Below are 25,668 nucleotides of genomic sequence, written 5' to 3'. Positions count from 1 at the left end.
ACCTGATCAGCTTCTTTGACTGGGTGACGGGGAAGCTGGATGTTGGGGAGTCCCTGGACATCGTGTACCTGGACTTTAGCAAAGCATTCGATAGCGTACCACACCGCAGGTTGCTGAACAAGATGAGTTCTATAGGATTAGGTGACACATTGACGAAATGGGTTAGGAACTGGCTTGGTGGTAGGCTTCAAAGGGTAGTGGTGAACGGCACCCCCTCAGAAATGACGGAGGTGATCAGCGGAGTGCCACAGGGTTCGGTCTTGGGACCGACCCTATTCAACATCTTTATAAGAGACTTGGCAGAAGGGCTTCGAGGTAAAATAGCATTATTCGCCGATGACGCCAAACTAAGTAATGTAGTGGGAAAATGCACAACGGACGAAGATTCAATGCCCGACTACATGATGCACGACTTACTCCTACTGGAGCGCTGGTCTAGGACCTGGCAACTCAGCTTCAATGCCAAAAAATGCAAAGTCATGCACCTAGGCAACCATAATCCATACAAGACTTATACTCTTAATGGTGAGATCCTAACAAGAACGGTAGCAGAACGGGATTTGGGGGTGATCGTCAGTGAGGACATGAAGGCTGCCAGTCAGGTAGAGCAGGCCTCATCCAAGGCAAGACAGATCCTAGGTTGCATACGCAGGGGTTTCGTCAGCCGCAAGTCGGAAGTCATTATGCCATTGTATAGATCCATGGTGAGGCCCCACCTGGAATACTGTGTGCAATTCTGGAGACCACATTATCGCAAAGATGTGCTGAGATTGGAGTCGGTTCAGAGAATGGCCACCCGGATGGTCTCGGGACTCAAAGATCTCCCGTACGAAGAAAGGTTAGACAAACTGCAGCTATACTCGCTTGAGGAGCGCAGAGAGAGGGGGGACATGATCGAGACGTTCAAGTATCTCACGGGCCGCATCGTAGCGGAAGAAGATATCTTCTTTTTCAAGGGACCCACGGCAACAAGAGGGCATCCGTGGAAAATCAGAGGCGGGAAACTACGAGGTGAAACCAGGAAATTCTTTTTCACTGAAAGGGTGGTTGATCGCTGGAATGGTCTTCCACTGCAGGTGATTGAGGCCAGCAGCGTGCCTGATTTTAAGGCCAAATGGGATCGACACGTGGGCTCTATTCACTAGGCAAAGGTAGGGGAGGGTCATTAGGGTGGGCAGACTAGATGGGCCGTGGCCCTTATCTGCCATCTATTTCTATGTTTCTATGTTATTTTAAAATTTTCTTCTCTGCTTAATGCCTAAGCGAATTACAATAGAAATATACATATTCAAAAACATAAAAACATGATCGCCAGACTCCTCCCTACCAACTCTGAACAAATCCACTAAAAACAGCATACATTAATAAGAATTTGCTCTTTTACAGAGCTCTAAAAACAGTTCTAGCATTACCAAGCTAATAAAAAGCTTTGACAAATAAACATATAAATAAGGCTTCAATTGTTTTTTGAAAGACATCCTGGGACAAATCCTAAAATAGTGTCCTGTTTGTAAGCGGCAGTAATCATCCTACTGCTGTCTAGCCACCCAGCCAGCTAAGCGGGACGCATGTTTTTTTTTTCATTTTTATTTTTTTAAACCCAGAAGAGGGTCACCTACATTGTAGGCATATTCGCAAGCCTAGGGAGGTGCATAAGGCTGACTAAGCTTGCCTAAGGCTAGGCATGGTTTTGCCCGTAAATAGCCTTAGGCGAGCTTAGGTGGTCCTAGGCATCTCCTTAGGGCCACGATAGGCGCCTGAAATGTAAGCTAGCAAAATGCTGGTTTACATTTCAAATAGATGCGGTCGCTGATCCGATTGCAGCAAGGGAATCTCCCTATCAAGATCAGATTAGCAACCATGGCAGGGAACCCGTGCCCACCCCTCCCCCCCCACACACAAAGACTACTGGCAGGAGGGATGCAAGTCCCTCCTGCTGGAATCCCCAAAGCCACCATTCCTATCCCCGAATGTCCGTGGCGGGAGGAGTGCCCAATTCCTCCTGCGGCCACCACCCCAAGACATTTCCAGGCAGGAGGGATTCCCAGTCACTCCTGCCGGAACTCCCCACCCCTCTGAGACATCGAACCCCACTCCAGACATGAGTGATGCCCAGTCCCTCTTACCGGAAACCCCCATCCTCCCAAGACAAAGCTCACCCAAGTACCTTATTGAGTTGGCTAGCCAGAAGGATGTTTACTCGCTCTAGCCGGCAGGCCCACCTCCACTGAATGACAGGCCTTCCCCTTCCCAGGGCAATGTGGGACGCACCAGGGAGGGGCCTAAGGCTCTGACTGGCCCAAGCACTTAAAGCCCCTCCCATAGGAGGAGCCTTAGGGACCTGGACCAATCGGAATCTTAGGCCTCTCTTGCAGTGCATTCTGGGATGCACTGGGAGTGACCTAACATTCCAATTGGTCAGATCCCTTAGGCCACCCCCCAAGTCCAAATCCCTTAAAATTAGGCATTGTCATTCCTCCCTGTTTCCTTCATTAGAACAAGAACTGCCTTTGTACCATGGGGAGCTTTTTTTTCCCCAGATATATTGAAAAACCTTTTTTCTGCAATTGTCTGAAAAATTTGTCTGTGAGCAATCTAAGCAACACAATCATCTTAATAGTCTGAATCCTCCCAGCTAAGAAATATTAAAATGCTGTCATCTGTCCAACTCTTCCCAAAATATTCAGATAATTGGCCTTATGTAAGGATTCTAAATCTGAAGTTAAATTAACTCCTAAATACATCTAAAAACAATTAGCCCAGTGGAATGGAACATTTTGCTTAAATTGCAATACTTTCCACGTCATTCAAAGAAACATTTAAAAATGAAACATTTAAAAATTTCTGACATGGATTTATTAATCTGAAACCAGAAACGACTCCAAACTACTCTAATACTCACCCCACCTCTGACAATGAGCAGTAAGGATCTGTAAACAAAAAAAACATCAGCAAAAAGGAGTATTTTATGCTACATCTCGCCACAAAACCTTTTATGATACATCTCGCCCTTAACCATAGAATTCCAGCAAATAATACAGAAGACAGTATACATTCTTGCCATATTCCACAGGCCAGTTCAAAGCTTTCTGTATAAGTTGTGCTGATCTGCAAGCTAGCCAAAAGGTGGAGCTTAAACTGTATGAATCCAATCAAAATACCACCTGGGCTGCGATTCTGATCTTTTCCAGGGTCTTACACTGGTAAGGCCAACAAACTCTTGATAAATCTTAACGGAATCAACTTCCAAGATCAAGACTGTAATCTAGTGATGTCTAGCAATGCCATATAAAGGGGGGGGGGGAATAGGACTTTGATATACAGTCTTTCTATGGTTACAATTAAAGTGGTTTACATACTATATGCAGGTACTTGTTTTGGAGCAACGAAGAATTAAGTGACTTGCCCAGAGTCACAAGGAATTGCAGTAGGAATTGAATCCAGTCTCCAAGGTTCTCAAGCTGCTGCACTAACCACTAGGCTATTCTTCCACTCCCCTTATAAGATGAACCACTTAATATTGTCAAACGTTTTGACAAACCATGATGAACCTGAACCTCTCCTGAGGTGGAAGGAACTACATCCGTACACACCTCGATGGCAGCGGCGCTCGTGGAACACAGCTGCAAATCCGACAGCCATCCACTGCAAATGGCGTATAAATCCATGTCATCATGTCTTAAGAAGGCCATCTGAGAAATTTGGAGCGAAAACGAAGCTCCTAAGTGCAAAAAATATATTTTTAACCAAATCAGGAAAAATCCAATATAGCCGCTGTGGGTGCTGATTTTGCCCTAAAACAGCCCGGGAAAAGAACAAGTACCCCTGGGAAATGACAATTTTATGATTTTAGGGGGGAGGGTTAGGGCTTGCAGGGGAACCACCTAAAACCCCCTTTTGAGGACCCCCCCCCAAAATTGCCAAACCATGCAAGCAAGTTGCTACTCACTGTTCTATGGTGCTGTATGGGAGAAATGGCAGGCAATGCTGATACAGCATGTAGGGAGATCTAAAGCCTCAGGAAGCTGGAAAGCTGGATTTCAAGTCTTCTGACTGCCCCACCGGCCCAACCACCACGGCCAGTGACCTCCGGACCACTTGGTTGAGGTACGCAGTCCGGCCCCAATCCCAGTCGCGCCTCCATGGAACCACGCAGCCTGCCCTCCACCCACAAGCCGACGAACCTAGAGTGGGCTAGTTTGTGATCCCGGAGCCCTGATTTGACATGCAGGCCGTCCAGGAGGCTTACTGCAGGAGCAGGGAACCCCACAGAAGCAGACTTTCTCCAAGAGCCTGCTGCAATCTCCTGCTGCAAGGATGTCCCTGAAGGAACCACCACAGCACAAGGGCAAAACCTGTGAGAAATTATCCCAAATAAAGTACTGAACATTTAGAAATAGAGATAAGCTCCTACAGTCCGACATGTAGGAATACAAAACTGAGGTCCAGGGAGCACGCTCCAGGATATGATAGCAGAGGGAGGAGTCAAGACTTCTAACAAATGAAGCCTCCTACAGCTCCTGGCGGGCCAGATTAGACAACACCCATCCGTCCCGGAATAAAATGGGATTGTACAAATTAGCAATGGTACGACGAAAATGTAGGACCTTCTGAATCCTGTTTCTTCCTATAGGTCGCTACAGAAATAAGATGACCCCATGCCACTATATTCAAGCCTTCCCAAACTGCACCCCTGTGAAGCCTCACCTTCTACGTTGAATTGAATATACTCATCTATAACGACCTGTACTTTACGAAGGATCACAGGATCATCCAAGAGGCTTTCATTTAACCTCCAATACGTGTGACCCGAGCTTTGCATAAACCCATCCAGATATAACCACACAGGAAGGTGGTCAGACAAACATAAAATGATTTATAGACTGCATAACCAGAAAGTTCTATGCGGTTCACAAAAGATAAATCAAATAAACATAATGGAAATGGAGAGCAAAAAAGATTCTAATTACCTAAGAACTTTTAGAAAAGAGGAGTCTTTAATTGTTTTCTGAAATGTTGAAAAGAGTAGGAAATTGATAACAGATGCCTAAAATCATAAATAGCTGCCTGAAAGGAAAGTAAACGTTCATGATATTTTTTGAATTTACAACCTTTGACTGACAGAAAAACAAAGAGCTTGTGTTCTTCTAGAGTGCCTTTGAGTGGAAATAGAGAATGAATCTATTAAATAAGATGAAGCAGTGCAAATTCCAAAGGGGGCGCAGAAAAGGTGCAGTTAAGCAAAGTCCAGTAGCAAGGCCCAGGACATCAAGACGAAGAGCCAGCGGTCGCCGAGATGGTCTCTGAAGCCCTATGCGCAGTAGATCATCTACGTTCTACGCCCTGCCATCTGAATCCAGATAGGTGCTGTTGAACAGACTGCTGGGCCATTCCACCAGCTGGGTCAGCAGGAATCTCAATCCCCTCTTTGGAAAGCAAGTTCCGGGTCTCTTCAACAGGGGTGACTCGCTTAGGAACTCCGTTCAAAGTGATTAGTAGACTGAATGTCCAGTGATATCACACAATGGCACGTGCCAGCGCCTGGGTCACCTCCCAGAAGGTTCTCCTCTTCTGCAGTGTGCTGGAGGAAAGATTTTGATACAGTTCCACAGGGTGTCCATTCCACTGAAGTGAGCCAAGGTCTCTATCTCTGCAGAGGAGCCACTCTTTGATAACAAAATTCTGGAGAAAGACAACAATATCACAGGGTTGCTCTGATCTCTTAGGCCCCAGAGTTCTGTGCGACCTTTCAATGCCATGGTCTAAGTTGCTCTGCAGCAGCCATCTGGCCACATCGGTCATTACTTCTTACATCTTTGTACTCACTCGTATATGGGGCTCCCCAAATCCGTAAATTGTTTCGAAGGGCCCAATTTTCAAGATCTTTGATTTTAGCAATCAGTTCATGCAACTCGGATCGCACATTCTCTAAGCCTCTCTGAGCCCCAGTGGCTGACTACTTACAGGTGTTCATCCTAAGCTACACTGTATCGATGTGGGACCTAATTTCAGCCAGGCCTTGCCACAATTCCAGGATCACCTCTTTAATCTGGGTCATCCACTGTGGAGATCTCTATCTTAACCTATGTTAGCAGTTCCCTAAGATCACAGATCGGCCTTAGTTAGGTGTTCTTGCCTTCATCATGCAGCTCAACTGTGCACGTGAAACATGCAGGGAGTTTCTCGGGCATGCGACTCTGTTGGCGGTCACCCTCTGTCTTTTTCTTCGACGCCATGAGATGCAGGAGCCATTGACAAAGCAGCCGCACTGCAGAACTAGGCAGATCAGCAGGTGACAGCTTTTGGGGGGAATTATGGTGGCCAGAACCTCGAAGTTAGGCAGCCATCTTCACTGATGATGTCACTTCCTTCTCTTTGCTACTGCACTGTTAATATTGAATGATTTATTTGATCATGGAAAAATTGAAACCTTAATAAAGAAATATTGAAAAAGAAAAATGTTTACTGAAAAGTAGTTCAAAGATATTTTGGAGCCCACATACTACAGCACCATACTTGGTGCCAACCTAAAGGATACGGTACAAATTGTTGTGCTTAATCCACATAAACCGAACTCCACCATGTGCCAGAATGGGAGACAGTGCTCCTTCCTCTTCCTTCTCCATAAGGATGGGCATGAAATGTTCCACTTCCGACATGTCCACATCACCACGGTAATTCCGGCAAATTAGGACCTGCCATGAAAAATAAAAGAACTGTGAATAAACCTTTAGAAATGCACTCTGTTACCTGAAAACTCAAACAGCCCAGAGCAACCCCAGATCAATGAGATCTATCATGTACACTATCAAGTACATTGGACAGAAATAATTCTCTACCATAAAAATGTGAATTATGCGATCAGAAATTCTATAAATCTTGTATTTAGTTCAACATTCCTGCTTATCAAATAAGCACTTAAGAAGAAGCACACAAAGCAAAGTAACTTGCATGTAGTAAATGTTCTCCAAAGTCAGAAGGATATAAAGCCTTACATGTGGGTGACGTCATCTGATGAACACTCACTAGCTTCTTTTTAAGGCTTTTTAGAATGCTGCACCATGCATGTGTGTACATATTTTCATACTTGCTGCTATCACATGGGACCTAGCCTATCAACTTTTTAGGCTAAAATAATTAAAATCCAATAGGAGGATAAGTAAAGTTACAGTATGTATTCTACATCCTTATAGTACTTGACTCTAAACTCAGTTTTTATTCCCATATTTCATCCACAATTTGGAGCTTATTTTCCACCCTAAGGATTGGATTCTAAAAACTTACCATGCTATTAAAGATGGTCACTAAACAGGTTCCAGCCAGTTTAGTGTGCCAGTTGTTTACCAGCCAATTATCCAAACGGCTCATCGTTGTCTTTTTCTAGCTTCCCAGCAGACTCTGCCATGCAAATGTATTACGAGGTCATTAATATTAAAATGGTAGTAAAAGGGCTCATTAATATTTAAAGATGCACTCCAAGCAATTCTCTATCATCGCTGGGTGATTCACAAACCTCGTTGTACCACATTTGCAGGCAAAATTTTCCAGCAGGGAATAGGCATCCCTCCGACCGTCTTTCATCTTATAGGTACCATGGAAGGGGTTGTCTTGGGGGGGGGGGGCATCCCTCCTGCCGATCTAGTATAGGGTATGACTGTGGGGCAGGGGGGGTAGTAGCAGCAGATGATGCAGGGTATTTGCGGGAGGGGGAACATTTCTCTCTGCTGCTCTCCCTAACGCTCAATCAGTTGAGCCGGCAGGACTCTGGGAGACCTGCGGCTCAGTTGATCAGGGCAGGGAAAGCAACTTTGACAAAAGGGAGGAGTTGTGCTTAGCGATTGTTCTTCTGAGCAAGCACCAGGCACAGTTCCTCCTGCTCTTTCCCTGCTATTCTCCACACAAATAGCGTGCATATAATTCCTCATTCCGTCGTTGGCTGCCTGCCGGACAGGCGGGTTTGGCTCCCGTCTGTCCGGCCAACTACCAAAGGTACGGGGAAGGGGGGTGGGGGGGTCGTGGGGGTCGGCCAGGGGGGTCGCGGGTCGGCTGGGGGGGCGGTCGGAGGTTCTTGGGGGGGGGGGGCGGTCGTTGGAGGGAGGGGGGTTTGCGTCGAGGGCAGGAGGGCCTGGGATCCCTCCTGCCCGTAATGTAGTGCGGGGTGGGGGTAGGGGGTTGCCGTGGCCAGGAGGGTTTGGGCTCCCTCCTGGCCCGATATTGTCGGGGAGTTGGGGAATCGGCCGGGCAAGAGGGCTTGGGCTCCCTCTTGCTCCGATCGTGGATGCGGGTGCGGGTGGGAGCGCGTGCGAGCGGTCGTTCGGGGTGGGGGTGCGAGCGGTCCTGCTGGGGGGGGTGTGAATCGGGCGTCGGGCGGGGTGGGAACTATGTAAAAAAAATTTGTATAACGCGCGAGGGGTATGCGCGGTAAGTAAAAACGTGTATAACGCGCGTGTTATATGCGTGAAAATACGGTAATTGCAGGTTAACAAAAAACATTTTCCTTGATTTACTCATGAAACAAAAGATATCCACAAAAATGTGTATTCTAACTGAGGAATAAATTAGAACACCCTACACCTTAATAGCTAGTGTTACCCTTTTTGGTTGAAATAACTGCAACAAAACACTTCTTTTAGCCATCTACCAGTCTCTGACATCAGTCTGAGGATAGTTTGGCCCACTCCTCAATGCAGAATTCTTTCAGATGTGAGATGTTTGAGGGGTTTCTTGCATATACAGCCCATTTCAAATCATCCCAAAGCATCTCAGTGGGATTAAGATCAGGGCTTTGACTTGGCCATTCCAGGACTCTCCATTTCTTAGTTTTCAGGCAGTCCTTGATGGATTTACTGGTATATTTTGGATCATTGTCATGTTACAGGGTCCAGTTCTGCTTCAGCTTTAATTTTCTTACAGATGGTCTCACATGTTCCTCAAGTACCCTCTGATACACTGTAGAATTCATGGTGGATTCTATGATGGTGAGCTGGCCAGGGCCTGCTGCAGCAAAGCATCCCCAAACCATGACACTTCCACCTCCATGCTTCACAGTTGGTATGAGGTTCTTTTCCTGGAAAGCTGTATTTGGTGTATGCCAAACATGCCCTCTTTTCTGGAATCCAAATAATTCAATTTTAGACTCCTTTGTCCATAGAACACTATTCCAGAAGTTCTAGTGTTTATCTATGTTCTCTCTGGCAAACTTCAGTCTGGCCTTGATGTTTCTCTTAGAGAGCAAAGGTTTCCTCCATGACACCACCCATACAAGTTAAATTTGTGCAGTCTCTTTTTGATTGTAGAGGTATGCACTTTCACATCAACAGTAGCAAAAGCCTGCTGTAGGTCCCGTGATGACATTTTAGGGGTTTTGGAGACTTCTTTTAACTTCTTGTGGCCTGCTCTGGGGGTCAACTTGCTTGGACAGCCAGACCTGGGCATGTTGCCATTTGTTTGTAAAGTCCTCCACTTGTACACTATTTTCCAGACCATGGAATGACTAATGTCAAATTCTTACGAGATCTTTTTAAATCTCTTGCCAGACTTATAAGCTGCTATAATCTTCTTTCTGAAGGCCTCAGACAGCTCTTTTGATCTTACCATAATGTTCACTCTCACCGCAGCAGACATGAGCATACCAAACTAAATGTCTAAGGTTTAAGTAGGGCAAACCTCCTTCAAAATGCTGAGCAATGATGTTCTAATCATGTGCACCTGATGTGATACATCTGTGTGTGATTTGAGCCACTTTAAGTGGGAGGATATGTAGGGGTATCCTAATTTATTCCTCAGTTTGAATGCACATTTTTGTGAATATCTTTTGTTTCATGAGTAAATCAAGGAAAACTTTTGTTGTTTACCTGCAATTACATCAATTTCTTTTCCAGAGATAAATAAAAGATTTGACATCGACATGTGAACATTTCTTAAGAAAGAACTGAATATTTCATGGGATGTCCTAATTTTTTTCACAAGACTGTGATTGCAGTTTATGATGAGTCTGTCCCATCATCCTACAAAGTAAAAATTTGGAGCAAGCAGTTTAAATGTGGTAGAGCCCACTGAAGATGACCCTCACACTGGACAGCCTGTGGACACAACTTCCACAGAAATGGACATGGAAGTTGAGGATTTAATTTTGTCAGACAGACGAATTAAGGTTTCCCGAATAGCTGAATAAATGAGCACCTCGGCAGGTACAGTTTGGAAAACAATTCATGAAAAGTTGGGCATGTCCAAGGTTAGTGCAAGATGGGTTCCAAGAATGCTAATGCCATGCTAGAAGGCCACAAGGCTCCAGTGCCGTCAGGAGAACTTGGATACTCCATGAGAACCAAATGAAAATTTTTCATCGTTTGGTGACTTGAGATGATACTTGGGTCTATCACAGAGAGTCAATGGAGTGGAAACACAAATCATTCCCCACTCCAAAAAAGTTAAAGACAGAAAAATCTGCAGGCAAATGTCTTCTGGGACGATGAAAGACTTTTGCTTCTGTAGTTCATGCTACACAGGGGAGGATTACACCAACACAATGATTGCTTTGCAAGAGTCAAACAAGGAGAAAGGATAAGGAAAACACATAACAGGCATGCTGCCTCTTCACAACAATGCACACTCCATGGACAGCAGTTTTCAAGTGATGAAGATGTCAAACAGAAGAATTATTTTCAAAGGGGTTAAAGTCATTGCAGGAAAAATGGATGAAGTGTATGGAGCTAGCAGGGACTACCGTATTTTCGCGGATATAACGCGCGCGTTATACGTGATTTTACGTACCGCGCATACCCCTCGCGCGTTATATGCCTGAGCGCGGTATACAAAAGTTTTTAAACATAGTTCCCACCCCGCCCGACGCCCGATTCACCCCCCCAGCAGGACCGCTCGCACCCCCACCCCGAACGACCGCTCGCACGCGCTCCCACCCGCATCCACGATCGGAGCAAGAGGGAGCCCAAGCCCTCTTGCCCGGCCGACTCCCCGACGTCCGATACATCCCCCCCCCCGGCAGGACCACTCGCACCCTCACCCCGAAGGACCGCCGACTCCCCAACAATATCGGGCCAGGAGGGAGCCCAAACCCTCCTGGCCACGGCGACCCCCTAACCCCACCCCGCACTACATTACGGGCAGGAGGGATCCCAGGCCCTCCTGCCCTCGACGCAAACCCCCTCCCCCCAACGACCGCCCCCCCCCAAGAACCTCCGCCCGTCCCTCAGCCGACCCGCGACCCCCCTGGCCGACCCCCACGACACCCCCACCCGCCTTCCCCGTACTTTGTGTAGTTGGGCCAGAAGGGAGCCCAAACCCTCCTGGCCACGGCGACCCCCTAACCCCACCCCGCACTACATTACGGGCAGGAGGGATCCCAGGCCCTCCTGCCCTCGACGCAAACCCCCCTCCCTCCAACGACCGTCCCCCCCCAAGAACCTCCGACCGACCCGCGACCCCCCTGGCCGACCCCCCCACCCCCCTTCCCCGTACCTTTGGAAGTTGGCCGGACAGACGGGAGCCAAACCCGCCTGTCCGGCAGGCAGCCAACGAAGGAATGAGGCCGGATTGGCCCATCCATCCTAAAGCTCCGCCTACTGGTGGGGCCTAAGGCGCGTGGGCCAATCAGAATAGGCCCTGGAGCCTTAGGTCCCACCTGGGGGCGCGGCCTGAGGCACATGGGCCAAACCCGACCATGTGTCTCAGGCCGCGCCCCCAGGTGGGACCTAAGGCTCCAGGGCCTATTCTGATTGGCCCACGCGCCTTAGGCCCCACCAGTAGGCGGAGCTTTAGGACGGATGGGCCAATCCGGCCTCATTCCTTCGTTGGCTGCCTGCCGGACAGGCGGGTTTGGCTCCCGTCTGTCCGGCCAACTTCCAAAGGTACGGGGAAGGGGGGTGGGGGGGTCGGCCAGGGGGGTCGCGGGTCGGTCGGAGGTTCTTGGGGGGGGGCGGTCGTTGGAGGGAGGGGGGTTTGCGTCGAGGGCAGGAGGGCCTGGGATCCCTCCTGCCCGTAATGTAGTGCGGGGTGGGGTTAGGGGGTCGCCGTGGCCAGGAGGGTTTGGGCTCCCTTCTGGCCCAACTACACAAAGTACGGGGAAGGCGGGTGGGGGTGTCGTGGGGGTCGGCCAGGGGGGTCGCGGGTCGGCTGGGGGACGGGCGGAGGTTCTTGGGGGGGGGGCGGTCGTTGGGGGGAGGGGGTTTGCGTCGAGGGCAGGAGGGCCTGGGATCCCTCCTGCCCGTAATGTAGTGCGGGGTGGGGTTAGGGGGTCGCCGTGGCCAGGAGGATTTGGGCTCCCTCCTGGCCCAATATTGTCGGGGAGTCGGCGGTCCTTCGGGGTGGGGGTGCGAGTGGTCCTGCCGAGGGGGGAGAAGAATCGGACGTCGAGGGGGGGCATCAGGCTTTCAGGATGGGGACAGGACTTCAAGGGGGGACAGGCAGATCTTCAAGGGGGACAGGCAGACCTTCAAGGGGGACAGGACTTCAAGGGGGGACAGGCAGACCTTCAAGGGGGGACAGGCAGACCTTCAAGGGGGGACAGGACTTCAAGGGGGACAGGCACGGAGAGGCGGGGCAGTGCACCGAAAGTCAGGGCGGGTGAACGGTGAGTCGGGGCAACCAGAGGAGAGTCGGGGCAGTGCACCGAAAGTCAGGGTGAGTCGGGGCAACCAGAGGAGAGTCGGGGCAGTGCACCGAAAGTCAGGGTGAGTCGGGGCAACCAGATGAGAGTCGGGGAGGGCGAAAGGAGAGTCGGGGTGGCCAGAGGAGAGTCGGGCAGCATGCGCGTTATATGCCTGAGCGCGGTATAGAAAAGTTTTTGTACATATCATCGTGATTTCTGCGCGCTATACCCCTGTGCGCGTTTTACAATGGTGCGCGTTATATCCGCGAAAATACGGTATATTGAAAAATAAAACAAAAACTTTTTTCGTACTGAGAGCCTGTCACTCTGGGCTGTCCTCAAATTCCTCAGTTGGCATTAAAGCAAATGGTCAGCCTTAGAGAGGAAACATAACAGGGAGGATTACATGGATTCTCCCTGAGAAACAAGTCTATTCTGCTCATATCATCATCCTATATAATAAAACCTTAGCGGCAAATGCGCTTTTAAAAAAGCGTGATCCCTGCCGCTGTGGTGTGTGATCCGTGGCCGTGTTCCATTTTAGAACCCGGCTGCAGGGATCACTCTGGCCACTCCCCCTCCTCCCGCCCTCACTCACCAAACCGAAGCGCAGGCAAGCTCTCTCCCAGCCTGCATCCGCGGCAAGGAACACACTGGAGCTTCAACTCACCAACCGCCACCGCCATTTCTCCTCCTCTTCCAAAGCAGCCTGCGATCATGGCTGGCTTTAGCGAACCGCGCAGGCCGCTCTCCAAACTCAGTAGCAGTTCCCTCTGACGCACGGGATTGCGTCAGAGGGAACGTGCTACCGAGTTGGAGAGCGGCCTGCGAGGTTCGCTAAAGCCGGCCACCACGATCGCAGGCTGCTTTGAAGAGGAGCAGGCCAGAAGACGCCGGGATGGAGTGAGGGTAAGAATGGGGCCAATACAGGGGGAAAGGGAAAGGAGGCTGCTTTGGGGGGGAGGGGTGTGCTTGGGACAGACAGCTGTGCTCGGGGGGGGGGGGAGGGCGAAGACAGAAGGGACCATGGAGAGACAGGGAGAGGGAAAATGGGCTGTTTTGGGGGGGGAAGTGTGCTAGGGACACACATCTTTGCTGTGGGGGGAAGACAGAAGGGGCCAAGGAGAGATAGGGAGAGGGAAAGGGGGCTGCTTTGGGGGGAGGGGTGTGCTGGGGGCAGACAGCTTTGCTCGGGAGGGGGGAAGATAGAAGGACACAGACAGTGGCCAAGGAGAGAGAGAGAAAGAAACATAGACAGACAGACACATCTATTCTTGCACCCGTTAATGTAACAGGCTTAAAGACTAGTAACATATAACATGAAATAATCATAAAACATCTAAATATTTAACCCTATAACGTGGTGGAACTAATAGGCCACCTACCTGAGCACAACTTTCACTAACAGTCTTAGAGTTCTGAAAAATACTTGCCTGCTGCTTAAAGACTATTAAAGATGGTTTAAAGGTCATTTTTTACTTCACATATGGGATATGAAACAAACTATTGGGCAAATGATTGAAAGAAATTTGAAGGTCTGGACACACTAAGGGAGATACTCTCTAGGAACACGCTTTTACCATTTTAAGTTCATGACTCTCTGATGTCCTAAAAATGCAGGGGTCCTTTTACTAAGGTGCACTAAATAAATGTTACTGCTGGTATAACTACCCTGCACTTTTATGCATTTGAGTAATATCAGAGAAACAGAGAGAAAATTGAAGGCAGATAAAGACCATATGGCCTATTTAGTCTGCCCATCCATGCTATCTACTATCCCTTCCTCTCCCTTAGGGATCCTATGTACTTCTTCCAAGCTTTTCTGAATTTAGATACAGTCTTCTTCTCCACCACCTCCAACACCCTGTGCATCTACTATTCTTTCCAGAAAGAAGTATTTCCTCAGGTTACTCCTATTATTTTGCCTTCATCCTATGCCCCATCATTCCAGAGCTTCCTTTCAATTGAAAGAGACTTGTTTACTTTGTTTTTATGCCACCGAGGTATTTAAAAGTCTCTAGTATATATATATTTCCTTTCTCCTGCCATAATGTAATAGCAGTACCAATGTAGTTTCATGTGCAAATATAATGCACAAATAACTTAAAACTCACTTTTGGCAGAATGAGTAATAATATCAGTACTTCCAGTGCAAGCATATTATTACAGTACACCACCTTTAATGCAACAGCTGCTCTGCAAGTGTTAACATTAGCTAGTTCCGTATGTGTGCATCAACAGGCTGAATAATGATCCAACAATGTATTTAAGTACAATGTTAAGCATATAACTCTTCCCCCACATTCTTTATTGAATGGTCTATCATTTTGTTGGTGTAATTATTATTTCACAAAATAGAATGGTTTACCTTTTAACATATTCAAATTATGCAACCTTGCCAAATGGGTGTACAAAAATCAAATGACAACGGATGTCAAAGGCAAAAAATAAAATAAAATGTTTTTGCAGGCTTCTTAGTCAACTCCTTTAAGAGCTTAAACAATATGGCCAAATAGTGTCAGGCAGGTGAAAGAGTAGCCTAATAGTGCACAGTGTTCTCCCCAGGGCCTTATAGCCGGGCGCATCGCCCAGCTAATTTAGATGAGCACCCGGCGAATCTTTCAGCTGCCGCTGATGCTCCTTTCTGGGCTGACTCCGCCAAAAATTTTGTTTGACTGCCTTTTTTTTTTTGCCAGTATGCTTTTACTTGCTTCGGGCCTTCCTGTTGCTGGGTCCTGCCTAATTTCTGTTTCCATGAAGGCAGGACCCGGCAGTGAGGAAGGCCCGAAGCTAGTAAAAGCAGTAAGTTGTAAGCTTCCCTCCGGGGCTCTGTGTGCGTGCCGGCTTCCCTTCTCTTCCCTCCCCCCACGGGACGCAACTTCCGGTTTCGGAGAGAAGGGAAGCCGGCACGCACACAGAGCCCCGGAGGGAAGCTTATAACTTACTGCTTTTACTTGCTTCGGGCCTTCCTCGCTGCCGGGTTCTGCCTTCACGGAAATAGAAAGTAGGCAGGACCCGGCAAAGAGGAAGGCCCGAAGCAAGTAAAAGCAGCAAGTTGTAAGCTTCCCTCCATCGCTGATCTATGAAAGATAGGTCAGCGATGGAGGGAAGCTTACAACTTGCCTAGCGACTACCGGGTTTGTGAGCTGGGAGGGATGGGCAGAGAAAGCACAGTTACTTACCGTAACAGGTGTTATCCAGGGACAGCAGGCATATATTCTCACATGTGGGTGACGTCATCTACGGAGCCCCGATGCGGACAGCTTTTCAAGCAAACTTGATTGAAGATTTAAGTTTGCTCTGCTGCACCACGCATGCGTGCCTTCCTGCTCCACTAGAGGGCGCATCCCCTCCTCATGGTCTCCAGTTCACATATCCAGCAAAGAAGCCAACCTCGGGGAGGCGGGTGGGTTGTGAGAATATATGCCTGCTGTCCCTGGATAACATCTGTTACGGTAAGTAACTGTGCTTTATCCCAGGACAAGCAGGCATGATATTCTCACATGTGGCTGACCTCCAAGCTAATGAAAAAGGGGATGGAGGGAAGTTGGCAATTTAAGCAAACAGATTACGCAAAACCGATTGGCCAAACCGGCCATCGCTTCTGGACAGTTTGTCCAGACAGTAGTGGGAGGTGAAAGTATGAACCGAAGACCACGTGGCAGCCTTGCAAATTTCCTCAATGGGCGTGGACCTGAGGAAAGCTACCGAAGCTGCCATCGCTCGGACTTTATGCCCCGTAACTCGACCGTGCAGCGCGAGACCAGCCTGAGCATAGCAAAAGGAAATACAAGCAGCCAACCAGTTGGACAAGGTGCGCTTGGAAACTGGGTGTCCCAACCAATTGGGGTCAAATGACAAAAACAATTGTGGAACTTTCCGATGAGACTGAGTGCGTTGGAGGTAGAAAGCCAACGCCCTTTTGCAGTCAAGAGTGTGGAGCGCCACCTCTCCCGGATGAGAGTGGGGCTTGGGAAAGAATACAGGCAAGACAATGGTCTGATTGAGATGAAAATCAGAAACCACCTTGGGCAAAAACTTAGGATGGGTGCGGAGAACCACCTTGTCATGATGGAATACAGTGAAAGGTGGGTCCGACACCAAAGCCTGCAGTTCACTCACTCTCCGAGCCGATGTGAGAGCAAGCAGGAAGATCACCTTCCAAATGAGAAATTTAAGAAGACATTTATCCAGAGGCTCAAACGGAGGTTTCATAAGTTGAGCCAGAACCACATTAAGATCCCAAACCACTGGGGGAGGTTTGAGAGGAGGATGAACATTCAAAAGACCCTTCATGAAGCGGGAAACCAAGGGAAGAAGGGGGAGAGACTTGCCATCGAGGGGCTGATGGAAGGCGGCGATCGCACTAAGATGTACACGGATGGAATTGGTCTTCAGGCCAGAATGAGACAAATGAAGTAAATAGTCTAGAACCGAAGACACGGGGACTGACACAGGGTCCTGCCGATGAGAGGAGCACCAGGACGAAAATCTAGTCCACTTCTGAGAATAGCAGAGTCTAGTCGAGGCCTTCCGCAAAGCCTCCAATATCTCCCTGACTGACTGAGACACCGGAAGGGAAGTCAGGGGGAAAGAAACCAAGCAGTAAGATGAAGAGACTGAAGATTGGGATGTAACAGTGAACCCTGACTCTGAGATAGCATAGAGGGAAACAGAGGCAGAAGCAGAGGATCCCTGACACTGAGTTGAAGTAGAAGGGAAAACCAAGGCTGGCGAGGCCACCGAGGGGCAATCAAGATCAGAGTGGCTCGCACCGATTTGAGATGGGCCAGCGTCCGCAGAATCAGAGGAAAAGGCGGAAATGCGTACAGAAACCTTCCCTCCCAATCCAGGAGGAAGGTGTCGGCCTCGAGACGGTCCGGGGAGTACATCCGGGAACAGAAGTGAGGCAGTTTGTGATTGAGCGGGGAAGCGAATAGATCTATCTGAGGAGTCCTCCACTTGTCAAACACCTGTCGCAAGGCCTGAGAATGCAGGGACCACTCGTGCGGCTGGAGGAGGCGGCTGAGTCTGTCCGCCAGACAATTCCGCTCTCCTTGTATATACACCACTCGAAGGAAGATGTTGTTGGAAACCGCCCACTTCCAGAGGCGCAGGGCTTCCTGACAGAGGGACCAAGACCCCATCCCACCTTGCTTGTTTACATAGTACATTGCCACCTGGTTGTCGGTACGGACGAGAACCACCCGATTGTGGAGCAGATGTTGAAAGGCCACAGCGGCGAGATAGATGGCCCGAAGTTCCAGCACGTTGATGTGACAGCGACAGTCCTCTGCTGACCATATCCCCTGAGTGCGTAGGCCATCCAGATGAGCCAACCAAGCATACTCCGACGAGTCCGTGGTGAGTATCTTGCTGTGTGGAGGGGCGAGAAAGAGCAAACCTTTGGAAAGATTTGAAGAGTCGGCCCACCAGCGGAGCGATCGTTGCAAGGAAGGAGTCACTGTCACGGGACGGTTGATCGGGTCCTGATCCTGACGCCATTGAGAGGCCAGGGTCCATTGAGGAATCCACAGATGGAGACGGGCGAAGGGTATGATGTGGACGGTAGAGGCCATGTGGCCCAGAAGCGTCATCATCTGCTGTGCTGAGACCGAGGTCAGCAGCGAAATCCGTCGACTCAGACTTACTAACGCCTCCAGACGCGGAGGGGGAAGGAAGGAACGGAGGCGAACCGTGTCCAGCATGGCCCCGATGAACTGTAAGGACTGAGAGGGGCACAGCTGGGATTTTAGAAAGTTTACCTCGAACCCCAGACCCTGAAGGTAAATAATAGTCTGTCGGGTCGCTGAGATAACCCCCTCCCTGGACGGGGTTTTGATCAACCAGTCGTCCAGGTAGGGGAATACCTGAAGGCCCTGAGAGCGCAAGGCAGCTGCGACCACCACGAGGCACTTTGTGAAGACCCGAGGTGACGAGGCCAGGCCAAAGGGGAGGACTCGGTATTGTAAATGAAGGTCTCCCACCTGAAACCGCAGGAACCTGCGGTAAGCGGGATGCACTGGAATATGTGTGTAGGCCTCCTTCAGATCGAGGGAGCAGAGCCAATCGCCCTCGTCGCTCAGAGGGTAGAGAATCGGGAGGGAAAGCATCCAAAACTTTTCCCACACAGAAATTTGTTCAGGCGTCTCAAGTCCAGAATCGGGCGCAGGTCTCCCGTCTTCTTCGGTACCAGGAAGTAACGGGAGTAGAAACCTTGCCCCCGTTGGTCGGTGGGGACCACCTCCACTGCCCGCAGGCGAAGCAGGTCTCCAGCTTCCGAGAGGAGGGACAACTGAGCCCGATTGGGAGGGCACACACTTGGAGGGCTGTCTGGAGGAATCTCCCGAAAGTTGAGAGAGTATCCTGATGAGATCACGCCAAGGACCCATGCGTCCGACATGATTTGCTCCCAACGAGGGTAAAAGGCTCTGAGGCGACCCCCGATGGGAAGGAGGCCTGGGACTGTGGCGGAGGGGGCCAGCCCCCATCCGCGTATCCCGTCAAAAGGACGGAGATGGTTTAGCAGCCGCAGGCGGCTGTGACTTGGGCAGTGCCCGAGGATGAGCTTGATGGCGTCGGGGGGGAAGACCCGAGAAACTAGAAGTAGATTTTTGTGGGTAGCGGCGCAGAGGGGCCCGGAACGGTCTGGAGGCGGGAGGTTTAGGCTTAGGCCGGACAAGGGACGCAAACGAGCGCTCGTGCTCAGAGAGGCGTTTCGTAGCCGCTTCGATGGTATCATCAAAAAGTTCCTTGCCCACACAAGGGAGGTTAGCCAACCGGTCCTGTAAGTTGGGGTCCATGTCGACTAGGCGTAATCAAGCCAGGCGACGCATGGCTACAGCAAAGGCTGCCACCCTGGAGGAAAGCTCGAAGCCATCATAGGCCGCATGGAATAAATGGAGGCGTAGGTTGTAGAAATCCTCTAGGAGCAGGCCAAACGCTCCTCGACGGGAGGCCGGCAAGTCCGTCTCAAAGGCTCCCAAAAGTTCAATCAGGTGTTTCAGGTAGGACGTAAACATGAAGGTGTAATTTTGCACCCTCGAGGCCATCATAGAGTTCTGGTATAATCTCCTGCCGAATTTGTCAAGGGTCCGACCCTCCCTACCTGGGGGGGACCGCAGCTGAGACTTGGGAGGCGTGAGCCTTTTTCAAGGAAGATTCCACCAACAGCGATTGGTGGGAGAACTGTGGGTGCTCGAACCCCGGGCAGGGGAGACACTGCGAAAGTGTTCCGGAGTCGAGGACCTGCGTCGTCTCAAGGAGCCCCTCGGGGACGCCGCCGTGGTACGAGGCACCGACCGATGTCGAGTCGGAGACCTGGACTCGGACTCCCTCGGCGAAAGCCTGGAACCTCGGGCCGGAGCCCCGGACCGAGGGGGAGTCAGAAGAATCCGAGGGTTGGAGAGTGATAACTCAGCTACCCTCAGCGGTCCCGCACGGGACGTCGGGGAGCGGCCTCGGGGAGTAGGAGAACTTCGGGCCTTCTTAGAAGACCGGTGGTGCGAGGGTTCGATCTGTTTAGACCTACGCTTTGCCCCGCGGCAGTCCGTGGGGGGAGAGTGTCCCGGTCGCCTCGGCGAGGAATCCGAAGAGGATGAGATGCGGCGAGATTGGCGCAGCTTGCCCCGAGGGGGCTCGACGCGAGGCTCAGGCTGGTCCGGCGCACGCAAGGTCGAGGCCGTTTGCAGGTGGGCCAGCGCGGCGGACAGCTCCGATGAGATCATCGCTCGGAGCATATCCTGAAAAACGGGCACGGACAGCATCGAGGGCATGTCCGATGCCGCTGTGCACTCCACTGAGGGCGACCTCGATTTTGAGTATTCCCGGGTGGTGGAGGCACGTCCAGAGGACTTGGAGGACTTCGTCGAGGCCGTAGGCATGGAACTTCCACCATGCGCCGCCGGCGTCCCCAAGGTTGGTTTCTTCGCCGGCGCGGAACCTGATGAAGGAAGAGGGGACTTACCCGGAGCCGAGGACTTCTGCGTACCTGAGGACTTCGGGGGTCGATTCTCGAGGTGGTGCCGAGGTACCCGAGGCCGAGGTCAAGGCCGGGGCCGAGGCCGACCTCGAGGCCAAGGTAGAGGGCTGGTCGGCGACGAAAAGATCCGCCATGCGGGCTTTTCTTCGACGGAGGGCCCGGTTCTGGAAAGTGGCGCACTGGGGGCAGGAATTGGTTTGATGATCGGCCCCCAGGCAGAGAATGCACCGGCGATGCGGGTCTGTGATGGAGAGAAGCCGCTCGCACCGGGTGCACTTTTTGAAACCGGTCAAAGGCCAGGACATAGAAAATGAAACCGGCTGCGGCCCACGTGGCCACGCGGCCGCAACAACCCGGAAGCCTCCGGGTTGCCTCAAAACGAAGATAAGCAGGAAAAAAAAACTAAAGAGAGGCGCACAGCGACTTTAAACTGTAAAAAAATAAGGAAAAATAAGGAAAAAACGCGGTGCTAGAAGGCACTTGGGGCAGAGCCTAAAAATACACGACTTCTAGGCTCCGCGGAAAAAACGAACTGGAGACCACGAGGAGGGGATGCGCCCTCTAGTGGAGCAGGAAGGCACGCATGCGTGGTGCAGCAGAGCAAACTTAAATCTTCAATCAAGTTTGCTTGAAAAGCTGTCCGCATCGGGGCTCCGTAGATGACATCACCCACATGCCTGCTTGTCCTGGGATAAATGCTGTTGCACCGAATAGGGGAGGGGAGGGGGAAGAAAAATATTCTGCTACTGCATCCATTTTTTGGGGAAGGGAAGAGAAATGTTGCTGCTGCACCCAATTTTTTTTAGGGGGGGAGGGGGAAGAGAAAAGCTGGTGCACCCAATTGGGGGGGAGAGAAAAGCTGCTGCTGCACCCAATTGGGGAGGGGAAGAGAAGTGCTGCTGCTGCTGCACCCAATTGAGGAGTGGAAGAAAAGTGCGGCAGCAGCACCCAATTGGGGAGGGGGAGGGGAAGAGAAGTGCTGCAGCAGCACCCAATTGGGGAGGGGGTGAGAAATGCTGCTGCAGCAGCACCCAATTGTGGAGAGAGAGGGGAGAAGGAAGACTAGGGAAGGGAGAGGAGAGGCAAGAGATGCCAAGACCATGGGAGGGAGGGAAAGGAAAGGAGCTACCAGACCATGGGGGGGGGAAGAGATGTCAGCGCATATGGGGGAGGAGGGAGATGCTAGGGCATGGGGGAGAGAAGGGAAGGAGATAGAGATGCCAGACCATGGGGTGGAGTGGGAAGGAAGGAAAGAAGGAAAGGAGAAGAGAGAGATGCCAGAGCATAGGGGAGGGGTGAAGCTGAAATGAATCATGTACAAAGGAGAGAAAGGGCACAGGATATACAGTTTATTGAAGGGACATAGAAAGAGGGAAGATGCCATATAGAACAGAGAAAGGGCGGACACTGGATGGAAAGGGCAGAGAGGGTGGAAAGAGAATGCAAGGGGCAGAAAGAGGGTGGACAGTAGATGGAAGGGGTAGAGAGAGAGAGAGGGCAGAGGCTGGGTGGAAGGGGCAAAGAGAAGACAGATGTTGCATGGAAGGGAGCGAGGATAAATACTGAAGAGAAGATAATTAAAGCAGAAACGACAAAAGGTAGAAATTTTTTTTTGTTGTTGTTGCTTTACCTAGAATCAAGTAGTATTGTAACTGTATTAATTAAAGTTTATAAATAGGAAATTGAAATAAGGCAGTTTTTTTGGGACTAAACCCCTTTCCTCAGGTCAGGACAGGATACCATAACAGCAGGGGTGCCCAAATGGTCGATCGCGATCAACCAGTAGATCACAAAGGCAATGTGAGTCGATTGCGTTGCCTTTGCAATCTTTTTCTTCCTGCCTCCCCGGCTGGCCTGGAACTTCCTCTCCGACGTTGTACGTGCCTAGCCTAGCTCAGGGAAGCAGCAGGGAGAAATCGGCGTGGTGGCTTAGGGGGTAGGGAAAGAATGGGGGAAGTGGAGAAATCGGCGTGATGGCTTGGGGAGGACAGGGGGAGAGAGAAAGAAAGACAGGCAGGGGGAGAGAGAGAGAGAAAGAAGGGCAGAAATAAAGAGGGGCATGGGGAGAGAGAAACAGGCAGTCAGGGGGGAGAGAGAGAGAAAGAGACAGAAAGAAAAGGGAAGTGGTAGAAAGAAAGAAATACTGGATTTACAGTCAGAAGAAGGAAATGCAACCAGAGACTCATGAAATCACCAGACAAAAAGGTAGGAAAAATAATTTTATTTTCAATTTAGTGATCAAAATGTGTCCATTTTGAGAATTTATATCTGCTGTCTATATTTTGCACTATGGCCCACTTTTACTAAACCGCAATAGTGTTTTTTAGCGCAGGGAGCCTATGAGCATCGAGAGCAGTGCAGGGCATTCAGCACATCTCCCTGCGCTAAAAATCGCTATTGTGGTTTAGTTAAAAGGGAGGGGGTATATTTATTTATTTTTGTACAGTTATTCCTGAGGTGACATTGCATAAAGTCATCTGCCTTGACCTCTTTGAAAACTCGCGGAATATAAATGATAATTAACATTTTCTCTGCGTACAGTATGCTTTGTGTTTTTTTAAATTATATTGTTGGTAGATCATTTTGACTTTGTTATTTTAAAAGTAGCTCGCAAGCCCAAAAAGTGTGGGCACTCCTGCTGTAGAGCCATTCTTGTATGACTGGATGAGCTATATTTATCTTTTTTTTAGTTGTTTAAATTCATGCAGAAATAAATGGCTAAATTGAACCTAATGACTTCATTAACGCCTTTCCCTTTTTTAAACCTCTATACCAGGGGTCTCAGAGTCCCTCTTTGAGGGCCGCAATCCAGTCAGGTTTTCAGGATTTCCCCAATGAATATGCATGAGATCTATGTGCATGCACTGCTTTCAATGCATATTCATTGGGGAAATCCTGAAAACCCAACTGGATTGCGGCCCTCAAGGAGGGATTTTGAGATCCCTGCTCTATACCATTTGAAAGAGGGCAAATATCTAATTATTCCCTTCTAGCATTGGATGCTTCTTAAATTAAGTAAAAATATTCTGGCACAAGTGTCAAACCTTAAAAAAGGAAGTCATATTGAGCATTGGAAAATAATAATAATTAACTAATAAAAATAGTACACATTTACACGAAAATGGTTTTAGCGTGTGCTTAGCGCGCACAGAATTACCACACGCGCTAGACGCTAATGCCAGCATTGAGCTGGCATTAGTTTTCCCGTGTAGTGCGGATGTTTGCGCATGCTAAAAATGTTAGCACCTTAGTAAAAGAGGGGGTTAATTTTCCCCACCACCAAATTTCCCCCTTCGCGCGCAAACCGGCTACTTTTTCATGCCACCCGGCTGGAAAAATTTCTGGGGAGAACACTGAGTGCAGAAGCCTGAGATCCAGGTGAACTAGGTTTGTTTCCCACTGTATCTCCTTGTGACTCTGGGAAAATCACTTAACTCTCCACTGTCCCAGATACAAATAAGTACTAACTGCTTTGATTGTAACCACAAAAATGTGGTATAAATCCCATTCCCTTACAAGTAGCAAAAAATTGCAAATAAGGAAGCAAATTCATACATAGTCCAAAGAACATTTCTTTGTTTTCATTTTAAGTATGCAAAGAAATACCGTTACAACCACCCCTCTCCTTTGTATATTTTCTAGCCAACTCTGCATATTCTTAAAGAAAATCAAGTTGCATAACAAAGCATTTTCTTTTGTCTTTGGCATTTCTTTGCATTCATAGAAGAGCATTATTATCTTATAAGAATGTGATTGTCCCTATGAAGCCAAGGAAATAATGTTCAGTATAAGGAGTCATGACATAAGAGTAGATGCCATTTTATACGATCGGGACCTATTTATTAACAATATACACTAATTTGCTAGGTGCGTTTAACATATCGAGCCCTAAGTGAGAAAGCTTGCATGCTGTCTAACCAGGATGATGGAATACAAAAGCGGAAAAGTAAGACAATCCGGAAGAAGAAATAGTCACACTAAATGATTAGCATCTACAAAGCATTCAGAGCAATTGCATAGACTGAATGGATCAACCAGTCATTGCCTTCATTTAAATAATAACAACATAAAGGTGACTGCTAGCCTAATAACCGCCCACTTTTCCCTGCTAAGTGAAAACGATAATTAATAGATCATACAAGGCACCACATGACAGCGGGTGGTGGCCCCCAAGAGTTCCTCAACCCTCAGTCAAACTCCAGGATCACCCCTCATTTCTATCCCTTCCTCGCCCTACTCACCTTGCCCTTTAGATCCAATACGTAAACGGCACTAGCAGACATGATGCTGGCTCCAGCCACTGACTGAACACGTCCTGCGCTTCCTTCTCTCTTTACGCTTGCAGCCCTACCACCACGTCCGTTATTTCACCATAGCGATCTGTACGCTCCGGAAGACGGGTGAACATCCGCTTCCGGCCAGGCTTTGTTGTACCTGTGAGGGCTGCGTCAGTGTTGAGCTGCACGAGAACAGGAATGACGAGTCGCGGGGATCCCCCTCTCGTGGTCTCAGGGATCCCGCAGGGTTGTCAAACTGAGAGGCTCCTCTTTTTTCCTGCCTACAGCACGCCACACGTAGCACTTCTGTAAATTTAACATCTTCAAAAGAGCTTGAGCTACAGGCTATTCCTATCACCTTTTGTTCCAGCGGAACTGTTTCTACCTAGTTCTTGTTCTTCGAGGGATTCCTCCTCCTTATGCACTATTGGACAGCCGAAAGAGGGGGAGACGGATACATATTAAAGGAACTGTCAGTCATCAGTGATAAACCAATTAATGGACAATGCCTTGTCTACCCCGCCTACGGGAGACATCCATGGGCTGGATCAGAAGCTTGAGCTAATGAGAAATAGAAGTTGCTTACCTGTAACGGTAGTTCTCCTTGGACAGATGGATCTTACAGCCACACAAGAAGGTGACGTCCCCGTGACGGAGCCGACCCGGCAGTCAAAAAGCTGCAAAGCTAAAGAGCTTTGCGCATGTGCCAGCCCTCCCCCCCTAAAGTATCCCTCCTGGCCCCTATATAAGCACACCCCCAACCGGCAGACCCAGTTAGGTACAAAGCTGGCGGCAACAATAGG

General features: G+C 49.5%; 1 protein-coding gene across 1 annotated transcript in view; it reads right to left on the bottom strand.

The window, feature by feature from the left end:
• LOC117364758 (AP-1 complex subunit mu-1) overlaps positions 1–24,990 on the bottom strand; it is a 96,670-nt gene extending 71,680 nt beyond the window's left edge. The window contains exons 1-2 of the mRNA XM_033954354.1: positions 24,830–24,990; positions 6,539–6,695 (exon numbers count right to left, since the gene is read on the bottom strand). Coding sequence (XP_033810245.1) covers positions 6,539–6,695; positions 24,830–24,871 — 199 coding nt within the window. The 5' untranslated portion in view covers positions 24,872–24,990. The remainder of the gene's footprint in view (positions 1–6,538; positions 6,696–24,829) is intronic.
• Positions 24,991–25,668: the final 678 nt, after the last annotated feature.

The sequence above is a fragment of the Geotrypetes seraphini genome, chromosome 8 (genome assembly GCF_902459505.1).
Source record: "Geotrypetes seraphini chromosome 8, aGeoSer1.1, whole genome shotgun sequence".
In the NCBI taxonomy this organism is placed as follows: domain Eukaryota; kingdom Metazoa; phylum Chordata; class Amphibia; order Gymnophiona; family Dermophiidae; genus Geotrypetes; species Geotrypetes seraphini.
This window is presented reverse-complemented; position numbering and strand designations above follow the sequence as displayed.